The sequence below is a fragment of the Saimiri boliviensis genome, chromosome 1 (genome assembly GCF_048565385.1).
Source record: "Saimiri boliviensis isolate mSaiBol1 chromosome 1, mSaiBol1.pri, whole genome shotgun sequence".
Taxonomy (NCBI): Eukaryota; Metazoa; Chordata; class Mammalia; order Primates; family Cebidae; genus Saimiri; species Saimiri boliviensis.
The window spans coordinates 175,343,882-175,358,629 of record NC_133449.1 but is presented as its reverse complement, the minus strand read 5'-3'; the positions used below and the strand labels follow the sequence as shown (position 1 = coordinate 175,358,629).

The window sequence follows — 14,748 nt, the reverse complement described above, 5'->3', positions numbered from 1 at the left end:
GGATTCCAACCCAGCCTGATCTGGCTGTGAGGTCCTTGCTCTTGTTTGACCGTACACCTGCACAGGTGCTAACGGGTGGTGAGTGAGGCCAGGGCGCTTGGAGCTGCCCCTGACCTCAGATCTTGTCTCCTCCTGCTCCATTTTTCAGGCTTCAAGAGCTGTACTATGAGATTGCGCATGTGCTGGGTCTGATGCTGGAAGACTTGCCCCAGAAGAAGCCCCAGTCCTTGGAAGAGGTGGATGAGAAGTAGCTAGGCATGGGGACACCCATGTGCCGAGGGCCTTGCAGACTGTGACAGGTCCCTATTAAACACAGGCTTTCTGAGTTGGCCTCTCCAGAGTGGCTGTGATTATGGCATTTCCCCACCTTTGAGAGTTAGGCCTGGATGGGTGCTCATGAGGTGTGCTTTCTCAGAGCCAGCCCCAGTCCCGCACCACAGGACCTGAGGACCTCAGAAGTAGGGTGAGGGAGGCTCAAGACTTGTCCTGGCCAGAGGCCACATCCGGGGAACATGCTGGCTCTAGGTTCCCTGGACCTACCAGCAAGGAACTGGGGAAGCTGCCTGAGGACCATAGACCAAGAGGGCCTCCAGCTGTCCCCCGAAGCACATGGTCCCCTTGAGCTGGTGTGGCCCTGCTGATCTGGGTGTGGGCGTTCTCATACTGACAGAGTCGCATCTTTCTCTGTAGACCCACTGCTACAGAGACCCCTCTTTGGAAGGCTACTCTCATTTCCCTTAGGCTCACCCCAAGGGGTGCAGCTAAGACTGGCAGGATTCTGTTGTGTGGGCTTGGAGCTCAATCTGGGGGAGTAGCCTTCTGGCAATGCCAGGGCACTTTGCACAGAGCCCGGGAAGGTGTGGCAGCATCAGTACTTTGGGCTGCTGCCTTGTATGGCTAGGTGCCATTTTCTCTGTCATTCCTGGCCAAATGACTACTAGGGCCACCAAGGTCCTGGCACTTGTCTGGCTTAGCCATGATGGAGCTGTCTGAAGGCCCCAGCAGTGCAGGGCAGTGCAGCACAGGTGATACTCTTTGCTCCAGACTGGCCAGACCAGAGGCCTGGCAGTGCCCACCCTACACCATTGCTGGGGAGTATGCCTGAGACCTGTCACCTTGGCAGTGCCACCTCAGACAGAGGGGGAGGTATGTTCTGTGACTGGCGCCTATAGCTGGGTGCAGAAAGGCCCCATACCCACACTGGGCATTCAGGTTAGCAGAAAATGCATGGGGTAGAGTGAAGAGCTATGTTGGGGGCTGGGGCTTCCATGACGAGAAACCCATGGTCTCACCCTGGCCCTCTTGGTGCTCATGGTTGTGTGGGGAAGACAGTCATCCCACCACTTTTCCTGAGGAAGTGACAATAATTGAATTCAGGGTCGGGGGTTGCATTGAGAGAATCAGGGCCACGTTGGGAATCATGAAAGCAGTGTGGAAGAAGGATGGCTCTTCAGGGTGAGACCTACTGAGGTGCTGTGGGGGAATCCTCTGAGGGCAGGAATTGCAGCCTGGCCACTTCCTGCACAGAGACAGCATTGTGTCCATGCCCTGAAGCTGGCCTGGGGTCCATAGGGTGTTTGTGCCCCTCTTGGCAGGGGGAGATGCTCTGGGTCTGACATGTGCAGGGATGACTCCAGGCTTCAGCTTCCACGGGTGCTCTTGTGGGTGCAGCCCCGTTAGCAGGGCAGACAGGCCCCAGCTGATGGCTCTCGTTCAGGACCAGGGCAAAGCAGACATTGCCAGCTGCTCACACAGGGTGTGCCAACATAGCCATGGGAACGCTAAAACATCCAGCTACTCTCATCAGGAATCATGGGAATTGCCCTAGGCATCTGAGAGTGAACAAAAGATTTGAAAATTGGCCTCAGTGGGGCAAGGTAGAAAGTGCCATGGTTTTGGAGTTGGGAGACTTGGGTTCCCTAATAGGGAGACCTTGGGCAAAGTGTCTGGTCTTTCAAGCCTCACCTGTTTCCTATGAGAAATGCAATGATAAAACTGATTGGCTACAAGGATCAAATCTCCATAGGCATGTGAGAAAAGAGGCAGTCAGCTCATGGTTCACCCTTCCTCACTGTCAGCCCTGCACCTCTGCTGGGGGCACCTACAGTGGGCTGTGCTGGTCAGGGGTTGAGAGGGGTGAGGTCATCAGGGTGGTGGTGGGGAAAGTATGGAGCTGAGAGCAGGATGCAGAGGTCAGGAACCTGCACAGGAGTATGATGCGTCCTGAGATGGAGCTGCTTCAGAATGGGCAAAAGGCACATCAGATCAGGAAGGCCTGGGTCCCATGCCTAGGAAGGCAGCCTTTGGGCACAGCCACCAGAGTGTGGTGTGGGAGGGTGCATAAGTCCATTCTGTGTTGCTATGAAGGAATACTGGAGGCTGGGCAATTGAAAAGAAAAGAGGTTTATTTGGCTCATGGTTCTGCAGCCTGACCAGGAGGCATGGCACCAGCACCTTCTTCTGGTGAGGCCTCAGGAAGCTGCTACTCGTGGCAGAAGGCAAAGCGAAGCCATGTGTCATGTGGTGAGAGAAGGAGAAAGAGAGAAGGGAGGCGGGCTGCCAGACTCTTCTAAACAACTAGCTCCCGTGTGAACTAACAGAGTGAGCTCTCACTCGTCACGGAGCGGGGGCACCAAGCCATTCATGAGGGAGCTGCCCCCATGATCCAACACCTCCCACTAGTCTCCACCTCCAACATTGGGGATCCCATTTCAACATGAGATTTGGAGTGGTGGACACACATCCAAATTATATCAGGAGGCAAGCTGCCTTTAAGGGCACAAGAAGAAGGCTTTTAGAGAGCAGAGAGCTGGTGGGGGCAGAGGTGACGTGCACGGGGCCGGCCCAGTGCTGCTGGCAGAGCAACCTGATGGATATTTGGCACAGAGTCCCAAAGCAGCATTTCTGTTTGGCTCTATTCGCCTGCAAAGCAAACACTGGCAGATTGGAATTCCCACTTGGGCTCTCACCAACTCAAACAGGCTTGGCCAAGACCTTTAATTGATTTGCTTGGGGCAGAAGTGGCTCTGCTTACCCACACCTGGCTGTGTAAAGCAAGACCCTCCTCACTCTCCCTGGACCCTGGGATCTAGTAGGGTTGACCCTGAATGGCTCCTTCATCTCCAGACTGCTAGTCTGATAGTTTGGGGGCCATAGGGGGAATGCAGAAGACCTGGGGCCGAGTCTTCTCCTGGTCATGCCCAAGCCCTCCCCCAGTTCTTGTGGGAAGGATCTGGAATTCAAGGCTGGAGGTGTTGGGAAGGTGGCCGGATTTTCTTTCTTTAAAACTGCTTTCTGATTCCACCAGCAGGAAGCAGGCCCTGTATTGTGGATATCCAGGCAGTGACTGAGAATGTGAATGCTCCTGTCTATTCCAATAGGCCCTAGAAGTCTGATTCTGAGATGCTGGAGACTGTGCCCCTTGAGGCTTTCTTTGAATCTTTAGGACACCTCCTAGAACAAACTGGCCTTCAACAGGTCAGGTCTGGCTCTCTGGGCATCTCCACCTGTGTCAGGCTTTGTCCCTGGCCCCACATGGGTCTGCTATGTTGTCCTACAGGCCCTCAAGAGAGAAGATGGTTCTGAATTCCTGACTAGGCAACTCAGAAAGAAGAGGTGGTTGTTCTGATTGTAGTCACAGGGGTTGGAAAGACAGAAAGGAGATAAACGTGATGGTGAAATCTGTCAACACAGTGGGCATCCCCACTCTCCCCCATACTGTGCCACAAAGAATTTTGTCTGTGTTTGGTCAGCCACAGGCTGCACCTGCCCCAGGTTCTATGTTTGACTTTACTGTAGCTCTCTGTGATGTGGCATTAGGGAATGGTGGAGAGCCCAGCCTACAGAGCTGGAGTGGAGGGAAAGAGGAGTATTTTTGCTTTCTCAGCCAGCTTCAGCATTCTCCTCCATGCTGGTTAATCAGGGTAATGGGCAAAACAGAGGGAAAGTTAAAACACCAGCAGGGCTGGACAGATACACAGCAGGGAGGCAGGACAAGGGAGGGACAAAGGAAGCAAAATCTGGGGGCGGGGAGCCTGGGAACTGTGGACAGCAGCTATGACACAGCTGGTGTGTGTGCCCTGGAGGGGACCAAGGAGAGGTTAACTGTCCTTGTGGGTCAACAACAGGACACCTATGGGTGTTCTCTGAGAGAGGCAAATGATGATTGGAATTATCTTAAAATTATTTTTGGTTGCTATACCTTTAAAAAATGAAGCCCCATGGATAGATTAGACCATGTGGAGTCTGGGTTATATTCAGGTTATATAAAAGATCACCCTGCATAATAGAGACCTATTGGGTTAACAGTGGGAAATGCTAAGAGGGCTTTCCATGGACTGAGCCCTTAGCTGCGATCAGGGGCCTCCAGGTGAAACATACCAGAAGGTGGTGGCACCAGGTATGATTGTTTTCTTCCAAAATGAAACTAAAGTATCAGAAGGGAAGTGTGGAAGAAGCCATAAGGGGATGAAGAGCCTATTTCAAAACTCTTGGGAAACTGCAGAGTGACTGGGACCTGTGTGAACTGGTGTTGGGACCGTGGTGGTGTCCTCACAGCAGCAGAACTTGGCATCTGGGGACCACTGCCGCTGACTTCCTCTCTCTCCAGTGCTACTTTGAGCCTGGGATCGGGGCCTGAGATAAAAAGAACTCTTTAAAACTTGAGACGGGAGCTGGGCATGGTGGCTCACACCTGTAATCCCAGCTGCTCAGGAGGCTGAGCTGGATCGCTTGAGGCTAGGAGTTTGAGACCAGTCAGGGCAACATAGTGAGACCCCATCTCTGCAATGTAAGAAAGAGAAAAAAGAAAAAAAAAACTTGACGCTGGCCCAGAGAAGGAGGGAACCAAACAGAGGTCAGGCTACAGTTTCAGTGGCATAGCCTGTTCTGCTTACTGACTGTGGAAATACTGCCTTCTGTTTTGCCAGTATTTCTGTTTATAAGATCTTTTTACATATATGACTTCAATCACCTAACAACGCATATTCCCATTAAACAAGTGGCAAAACTAAGGTTCAAAGAGATGATAGAACCTATCCAAGTTTGTACGACCAAGGGGGAAGAGCCAGGATTCACAACCAAATGTGTCTGGCTCTTTAGCCACTCTGCCATAGTGTCACCCAATGATCTTCTGAGGAATTGTCCCGCTTTATAAGTGGAAAAGCCAGCCCTCAGAGACACACTGGGCCAAGGTCATCATTAAAGGGCAGAGTCAGTATTTGAACACAGGTGCCTCTGCTCTACTGCCTCATAGCGACCTTGTTCTTTCTTGTTGAAGCAGCTATTTTTTCAACTTTAGAAACCAAGCCATGATTCCCTTCCAAGAGGGGCTTGACTCTGGGAGGAGGTGGGCGTGGTTGCTCAGATGGGCCTCAGCTGGCCATTGAGTTCACTGGCACCTTCTCAATCCTTGGTCCAGGCTCTGAAGTTGGCTGGCCCTGGGAGCCCTGGGAGCCTGGAGATTGGGAGGACGGCAGGAAGCAATCAGTGTGTGCAGAGAGGGTGGTGACTGCGGCAGCTAATCAGGAAATTACAGCCTGGGCAGAGAGAGAGGTTTGGCTTAGACGTCGCCTTTCCCTGGGTTCAGTGCAGCAGGCCCACATGGAGGCTTGGCTGAGGTCAGGATGTGCTGAGCAGGCATGAGTGGGTCACAGCAGGCAGGATGTGCCAGCTTGGTCAGTGTCCTGCAGAGCTGTCCAGACACCCCCAAGTCTGGCCTCTGAGGTGGCGACTTGCAGGCAGTTCCCTCTGCCTGCTCTTGCACCCACTCATAACTTGACCCACAGGAGTGGCAGCTGTGGGCACCTGGAGGGGGTGCCTTGAGAGGCTCTTGGCTGGAGCTTTTTATCTGACCCTTGCAAGGGCAGGTGGAAAAGGAGAGAAAACATTATCGGTGGGAAAAGCCAGCTGCAGAACTGTGCATATGCGACACAATCTGCATTAAAGTGAAAAAAAAAAGGAGAAATAAATAAAACAACACATATAAAGTGGCAGTGAGAGATTTTGTTTTTTTCTCTTTTAGGTGGCAAACATGAAAGACAAAACCTAGGATTGATTGCCCTGGATGTGGAGAATGGACACCCTTGTCCACTTTTGGCAATGCAAATAAGTGTGGCCTTCTCATGAGGCAATGTGGATTAGATTTCATATGTGTGTTTCTAGGGCCCAATCATTCTACTTCTTGAAATTATCCCAAGGAGCTCAATAAATGTCAAATGTACAGAGATGCATGGGTAAGGATGTTTACTGTGGCTTATGATAATAGGAAAGTAAGGAATCACCTAAATGCTCATCGGTGAGGAACTGGCTACGTTATTATGAATCCACAGTTGTGGCCATTAAAAGTAACGATTACTCAGTAAGAAAAGATGTTCCTGATACTGTATTGAGTGAAAAAAGTGGCTTTCTAGAGCAGCATGGGATGTGACATTCTTTATGTAACAGTGAGTGGGCATATAGAATGAATGAGCACATAGACACATATGTCTGATGAAGGATGTCTGCAGAGATATTCATAAAAATATTCATAGTGGTTTGGGGGATCTTGACTTTTGTCCGCACACTTTTTTGAATGTTTTGCATTTTAAGAATGAGTATGTATTTTATGATCAGGAAAAACAATAGTTTTTACCTTGAAAACATTGTATGTGCGTCTCTGTGGTAGGTGGAAGGGCATTCTCTGCAGAAGGAACCAAATGCACAAAGGAGAGAGGGCAGGAGCTCACTGAGGGCTTAGGGAGGGCCGAGAAGTCAGTGTGGCTGCAGCCTGTGCTGTGAGATGGGCGGTGGGGGGACTGGAGGTTGGGGCAGTAGGCTGGAGCCGGATCCTGAGGGCCTTACATGCTCAGCAGGGCAGTTTGGCTTTAAGGGATGGGAATAATGGTAAGTAAAGCATTGACCTGGCCAGATTTCATTCCCGCTGCCTCTCAGGGTGGCTGTATCCCCCTCACTTGGCATCTAAGGCCCCTCTATTCTCTCTAGTCTGTCTTTTCTTCCTCTTTCCATGCCTCCCAGGGATCCCCTTTGCCTGGCTCAGTCTCACCTCTACTCCTGCATACCTATCTGTTCTGTTAGAGGGGGCTGAGTACCAGGCCCCCTCTAACAGGAAGCCTACCCAGATTGTTCCCACTAGCCTTGATTTCTCCTTTCTCATACTCTCACCCTTGACCTTTCATACCGTAAATTGAATCAGACCTTAATGCCTCTACCCATAAATATTTCTAGCACCAGCTGAGGGGGACTATGGACTATAGGATCATCCCTAACACCTGGATGCCAGTGACCAGCCTGCCTGAGATATGCCAGCTTTAGAATCCGATGGAGGGAGGGAGGGGGAGGGCAGCAAAGAGACCCAGCAGTTATTATGTGCATATATGTCACAGGCACAGTGCCAAACACCACGTATAACTTTTCATATTTTCCCCACTTTACAGATGAGGAAACAAGCCCAGAGAAGTTCTGTGACAGTGAATAAGTGGTGGTGCTGTGAGTTAAACCCAGGCTCTGCCTAACTCCAAAATTTGTACTCTTAACCTCCATGATCTTGTCTCTGGCCCTTACCTCCCCACCCCACCCAAAGGTAGGCTGGGCTGGGTGGGCTGAGGCAGGGCCTTCCTAAGCTTTGCTGGCCAGAGCAGGAGGCTGGTGAAAGCCCAGGACTCAAGGGACTTCAGAGAGGGACATGAATCCCTTCACCCAAGGGAGAGCTCCTGACCTGATGGAGGATTGGGGCCGTGTAGCAACCGTGCTGTGGGCTTGGAAGTGCCACTACCCCCAAGGAAGCAAAGCAAGAGATTTCCCTGGGGGGTTGTCTGGAGGGGAGGGAGGCTGGACACGTTGATCAAGAAACAGCATCTTCACTCAGAAATCCTCCCGCAGTAGGAGGTCAGTGAGATGAAAACGAGTAGTTTTGTGCTCCTGAAGCAACAGCCCACTTGAAAGCAATATTTAATGGTCACATCCATGGTCTTTACCAACCCTGATAGGAAACCTGGAGAGATAGGCAGGTGGGGTCAATGTCTGCTTGACAGAGGGTTACTGGGGCTCTGTGAAGCAAGGTCATGCCCTGGAAAGAACCCAGCCCACAGGCCAGAATTTGGGCTCCTTGACCCCCCAAGGGGATCATGCCCTCTTCTAGGCCCCTCCACTAGCCTGGGCTCAGTGGATATCCCTGCATTGAGGAGCGGGGTAAGTCTCTGTGAGCCTGGGGGGCTGGGCGGGCCTCAGTAGCCCCACTGTGGGTTCTGTGGGAGAGTTGAGAGGCATTGGTGGAGTTAACGCAAAGCTTGGGAGAAGCCAGGGGTTCACTATGAATTGTGCGTGCCTGCATTCATTCTGGCCTTGGTGATGCAATAGGAATGCCAGCTTGGAGGATGGAGGAAGGATCCTTGGCCACGCCGTGCCTGGGGTGGGGTCTTTTGTATAAGGATATCCTTTATTGAGTTGCATTTACCCAGACAGGGAGAGAGGTGTGTGTGTGTGTGTATGCGCATGCGCGTCTGTGTGGGCATGTGTATGCACGAAGAGGCTGGAGTCTGGGTGGGGATGAGCAACCATCCCAGTGTGTCCTGGAAGGTTCCCAGATAGGCCACAGGAGGGAACAGTTTGGGGAAACCCTTGCTGGGCCCCACCACAGCCTGGCAGGCAGCGAAGTGGCCAGCCGCTTTGTGGCTGTGATGTCTTAGAGAGTTTGCCAAGCACTTTCTGTGAAGTCATTGGGATGTTAAACTCTTGGTTCAATTAAATGGGTTAATAAGTGTTGTCTGATTTTGATGAAGAATAATAATATAATGTGATAATAGCAATAATGGTGCTATTAGCTGTGATTATCACACGTGCCACACTGTCCCGGCACGGAGCGGGGTGCAGCTTGCATTCCCGCATGCTCAGGCTGCATTTTCCACTTATAAAACCCCATTCTTCAAAGCCTTTCCAGCCCAATGCCCGATATCCATTTTCAGGACAAATTACCAATGCTTAAAAAAATTGGTCCATTTTGCATGAAAGCCAAGTTCAAATTACTGTTACTTTCCCCTTTATGCTGAAAACTTAAAAAAAGGGTAGGGGTGGGAGCTGAGGGGGACACAGGGGACAGATAGAGGAGGAGAGGCAGAGGAGGGGGAAAGAGGGCAAACGGTGTATGGATGAAGAAGAAAAAAGTGAGCCTTCTTGTTTCAGTAAAAATGTATTTCTGGAAGGATGTTTCAGTTTACTCAGGCAGAAAAATTAGAAATGGTGTGCTTATTAAACAGGCTAAGTAAGCATGACTATTTTTAGTAGTGTAGTAAAACCTTGGTAGTTTGGACCTCTTTAATAAAGATTCCATGATCATGCGGGCTGGCAGGCACGCACACACTGTGTGTGTGTGTTGTGTGTGTCAAGGCAAGGTAGAGGGGCAGATCGGTTGCCGAATTGGAGGTTAGGGAGAGGGGAGGGTGAAAGAAGGGACAAAAGGGACAGGGAAGGACTCCCTCTTAGGAGAACCTGCTTCAAACACTGAACTCTTTTGCTTAGTAATCAAAGATCATTACAAATTCTTCTCACTGAACACTCTTATTGGCACCTACTTATTTGACATCTGTTCAAAGACGAATGTATTTGAAAGCAAAAATTTCATTTCTATAAAAATCTGTAAAGGTTTATTTGATAGCTGTCATACCGGCCCTCCTCCAATGAGGCTGCATCCCAGGTAGGTGATGACTGGCACCTCAGCAGGAGGACAGGGCGAGTGTGTAGAAGGCTACTCCCTGTCCTGTGGGTCACAGGGTTTTGTATTTTTAAAATAATGATTATTTTATTTCATCATTACAAAAGTGATAAATTGTCAGTGCAGAAAAACCTTGAAAGGGACAAATGTAAAAAATGCTCATTTTCTCCCCGTCAAAGGTAGCTGCTATTAACACTTTGTACACATCTATAAATTTCTCTGTGCATACGTAAGAACAAAAATGATACTGTGCTTAAGACGGTTTCATAGCTTGCCTTGTTTAGCTTTTTTGACAGAGAAGCTTGATTTAAAAACAGGGCAATGGCGAATCTATATTTAATTTTATGCTAAACTTACAAAGAAAAGCCATCCATCCCAGGTTGCTCTTTCCTGGCCACAAAGTAGATGCTTGATAAAGGAAGTGTCCTTAATGGAGTCCCATGGCTATGCTGCCTAGAAGGATGAAGAGTCAGGATGAGGGCCATGCAAGGGGTCCGCTATTGCTGGGCCTCCAAGGGGCTGCTGGCTGAAGAGGATTGTAGGGAAAGATTTGCCAAAGGGTGAACACAGCCCCCGGGCGTCCTGGGAACCAGCCTCCAAATGCCTCTCTGAGTAATGCAGGGCATAAACACTTTTTAAATAAAATTGAGGTAAAATATATATATATATATATAACATAAAATCTACCACTAACTTTTTTGTTTTTGAGACTGAGTTTTGCTCTTGTTTGTTGCCCAGGCTGGAGTGCAGAGGCATTATCTCAGCTTACTGCAACCTCCGTCTCCCGGGTTCAAGCGATTCTCCTGCCTTAGCCTCCCAAGTAGCTGAAATTACAGGCATGTGCCACCATGCTCGGCTAATTTTTTGTAGTTAGTAGAGACAGGGTTTCACCATGTTGGTCAGACCGGTCTCGAACCCCTACCTCAGGTGATCCACCCACCTCAGCCTCCCAAATTGCTGGGATTGCAGGCGTGAGCTACCGTGCCTGGCCCATCGTACTGTTTTCTGTAGTGACTATACCATTTTACATTCCCACAAGCAATGAACAAGGGTCCCAATTTTTCCACATCCTTGCCAACACTTGTTATTTTCTTTTATGATAATAGTCATCCTGATGGGCGTGAGGCAGTATCTCACTGTGGCTTTGCTTTGCATTTTCCTAATAACTAGTGATGTTGAGCTGCTTTTCATGTACTTATTGGCCACTTGTATATTTTGTTTGGAGAAATGTGTATTCAAGTCCTTTGCCCATTTTTAAATTTGGCTGTTTGGTTGTTTTTGCTGTTCAGAAACACTTACAAAAGCAGTGTCAAGAGCTGCCTGTGCTGAAAAGGAGTGAATGAGTGGCGGAAGAAGGAAAGACACGAGAGATGAGAGAAAGGAGTGCAGAGAGGGAGAAAGGGTCAAGATATGTTTTGTGGAGTGTGGGGGTGAGGGATGGCTATCCCTCAATTCTTTTATTCAGTAAATATTTATTGAGCATCTGCTATGTGCAGACACTTCTGAGGGGTTGCTGTCTATACCTGTTTGACTCAGTTCACCGTGCTGGCTCTCTGACTACACTGATTCTGTCCAGCTGCCAGGACCAGCCTCCAGGAGGCAGTGCTTATAGTCACAGCCCATGGACTCTGCAGTCAGGCTAGGGATTGAGTCCTTAAAGTGGTGTGGTACACCTTAGGACAGGTTACATGAGCTCTCTGATCTCCACATTCCCCTATAAAATGTAGCTAATAAAAGAAATGAAACATGTCAAGTGCAGCAGGGGACAACACAGAGTGAGACATGTGCCTCAGCCAGGCAGAGCAGCTTTGATCCTCTGTGGGGGCCATCCTGCCCTCTGCCTTCTACCTGCTCCACAAGCAGCTTCCTGTGCCCTGACCTGCTCCTCGGCAGCGGTCTGATTCAAGGAAAACAGCACCTCCAGCCAGGGCTCCAGCAGCCACGTCTCCTGAGTGCTCTGCAGCGGCTTGACAGGTAGATACCTGCCCTGGACAGTACCAGCCACTCGGGAGGCCAGACCCAGGAAACTGCAAAAGCAACGTTGGAGTGTGAAGAGTGGGGTTCCCCTGATGGGAGGGGCAAGGAGTCAGGGACCAGCAGGGGCTGGGAGGAGGCCTGGCAGGGGGGCTCCCCATCTCAGAAACAGGAAGCTTGTAATCTGGACTGACGTGGGAGCTTGGATTTCCTGATTGAGATTTCAGGGCTCTTTCTTCACCAAAAAGCTGCTTTGTGCTTCTGCCTGCCTCCACCCCAGGGCTTCCTCTATCGCTGCTACCTGTGCCCTCTGCTGTTCTCACATAGCCCGGAGCTCAGGAGGGCAAATCCTATGGCCCGGGGACTTTTCCGTCTCGGTCTGGGAGCCCAGCTGAGTCTAGCCTCTTGAAGAGAATTTTAATTTTTGATTTCCTTTCCCTCCTGAATACAAATGTGATTCATGTAAGGGTAGTGTCCAGCTCAGTGGGTGTGAGTGCAGGCCCTGGTCAGAGAGTCTGAGTTCAGGTGCTGCCTCTGCCCCACATTAGCTGTCTGTGCCATATTGGGCAAGTTACTGATTCCCTTCTGAGTTTCAGTTTCTTCCTGTGAAAAATAAGGACAACAAATCCCTCCCTCATGAAGTTGCTCCAAGGAGCTTGCTGGGGCCTGGTGCTCAGGAAGAGCCTGCTGTTAGCTTCTGATAACGTGATACGCAAACAAGAACAGGTGTCCAGGCATCCTCGTCCCATGGTGCATGGCGCCCCCAGAAGAGCATGCTGGGGTGAGCACCCTTGCTTCGCCCCCTGCCCTGCTCATCTCTCAGGGTGCTGACCGGGCTCTGCCTCTCGCTAGAGGCCCAGTGGGTGGCAGGAATTGGTTCATTTCCCAGGGCCTGGCCCATAGAAGATGGTGGGGAGATTGTACTACAGGAAAATAGGCTGGGTGACTGAGGGCCCAGAATCTAGGATAGTTCCTGGGGTGGAGTGGGGGTGTAGCCAGGAGCACTGTCAATCATGACTCACATTGAGGACGCCCTGCAGAGGCCAGGAGGGAAAGCAGAGCTGGGAAAACCCCAAATGACATCTAAAGTGACCTGTTGAGAAATTTTGACAGAGAAGTCCTATTAATGCAGAAAGGAGGCAACAGGACCTCAAGAAGAGAGCCAGGGCATTCCACTTTAATAAAATAATCATACCAGCCTCACAGGAATGTGTGCAGGTAAAGGGGCTCACGAATGAGGAGTGTACACCTAGCTTGGGGCCCACGGCCTTGTGTAGGTTCGGTCAGCATTAGCGCTTGCTACTGAACATGGGGATGGAGCCACCTCCCCAGAAGGGCCTTGCCTGACCACCTTGTTTAAAGCAAGACCCCATTTACTCTCATAGCACCCTGTTGTTTTTCTTCAGCCTAGGTTGTAATTACACACGTCTGTTTACTTGTCCAGCAGAGCGGGGGCTGTGTCTGTTTCCCCTGATCTATCCTAGCACTGAGAGCAGGGGCACAGTCAATGTTGAATGAATGGGGGTCCCCTCCCTCAGTCTTCAGGCAGAGCAGGCTAGGAATTCTGGCCCCCATCACCCCTCCCTTTTTTTTTTTTCCAGAAGATTGGGCTTTCAGAGCCCCCTATAGTCCCGAGCCCCCTTTGGAGATGACCTTGCAGCTGGAGCAGCCGGGAAGGGCTGGATGCTGTAGACTCTACCAGCCACAGAATAGCTGGGTGGGAACAGCTGGGAGGGGCCTGTGGCTGGGTCTTTCACTCACCTGCTTGGCCACAATCCTTGATGGATGATGGGGTCATTCTGGGACAATTTCTGCCCTTCTACCCATCTGCAGCTGTTTGGCCTGTAGCCCCACAGCTACACTGAATTACCACCTGAGACCTGTGTGGCTCCCCTCGCACCTGGTGCTAGACCTGACTTTCACCAGAGGCTTCCTTTTTGCTCCTCACTTTCCTCCAGCCTGCCTGCTTCTAGGTCTCCCCTGACTCCTGCCCTCAGCTGAGACCAGGGCCCTCTGGTCTTGGCAGATGTGTGAGGCTGAGGGAGGCCCTCTGAGTCCAGATGTGGTTGTGTTTATGTTTCCAGAGTGAGGGGTCGGAGCTCTGGACTGGAGCCGCTGGGGGAGGGGTGGTCTGGCTCCAGCCCCCTGCCCTATTCCACCCCACCCCCACTAGCCTGTGTATCTGGCCCTCTTCATCTCAGAGCTCCACACTCCAGGTCTCACAGCATCAGACCATCCTCCAGGGAGGACCTCTCTTCATTCCTCATCCGAAGGTGAGAAAACCAGTAGAAAGATGCCTGACTTTGGAATCTAAAGTCCTAGTGGCTCAGTGTGACCTTGGCCCAGCTACAGGGCCTTGGTTCCAGCTGTAAAATAGGGACAACACTCCTGACTTCAGAGGCTGTGTTGACCTGGCTTGAGAATGTGTGCACAGGGCTCTCCAGCTGTCAGCTCATGACTAAGCCTATGGCTGTGCCCCACTTCTAGCTAGGGCTTGCCTGGGTCCAGGGCAGTGCCAACCCCCATCATAAGGTGATTCTAAAGTAGAGTCTCAACCCCTCCTTCCTCCCCCACTGCAGCTGCAAACATTTTGTTTTGCCATTAGAAATGACTTACTTAAGGGAAGCAGAATTTTACAGGCAGTTTACAGGCTGGTCTTGTTCAGTAGTTTCCAAAAGCCAGGGGAGGGCGGAGGCGGCCGGCAGTCCCCACAAGTTGGGATGGATTGGAAGTGAGAAGTGAGTCCTGTGTGACGGACACTTTCTCCTACACAGCCGCACGCCCCTGGGTGGGCTCTCGGCACATTACGGGCAATAGGGATAAACGTCTCGCTAGACTCATAGATCCAGCCCCCTCAGTCCTCCTAGAACAGCCTGGCCCTGGCTCCAAGGAGGGAAGAGGGGCTGTTGCCGCACCCACAGGAAAAAAGGCAACCCCTGGTCTGAAGAGGCTCTCAGCAGCCCCCGCCCTAACGCTCCGGGCAAGCAAGAGCCCCATAGCACCCTGGGGCCGCGGAGGAAGGGGGTTCTCACTAAGGCGGCCCACGTACAACGCTGAGAGGCGCAGCT

The 14,748-nt window shown here is 51.0% G+C and overlaps 1 protein-coding gene across 3 annotated transcripts in view; it reads left to right on the top strand.

The window, feature by feature from the left end:
- The window catches only part of CATSPER3 (cation channel sperm associated 3), a 62,118-nt gene extending 55,404 nt beyond the window's left edge, over positions 1-6,714 (top strand). For 2 of the 3 annotated variants that reach the window (XM_074381397.1, XM_010338622.3), the window contains one exon: positions 149-6,714. In XM_074381397.1, the coding sequence (XP_074237498.1) occupies positions 149-251 (103 nt within the window). In that variant the 3' untranslated portion in view covers positions 252-6,714. The remainder of the gene's footprint in view (positions 1-148) is intronic. The other variant, XM_074381395.1, reaches the window with a different exon arrangement.
- Positions 6,715-14,748: the final 8,034 nt, after the last annotated feature.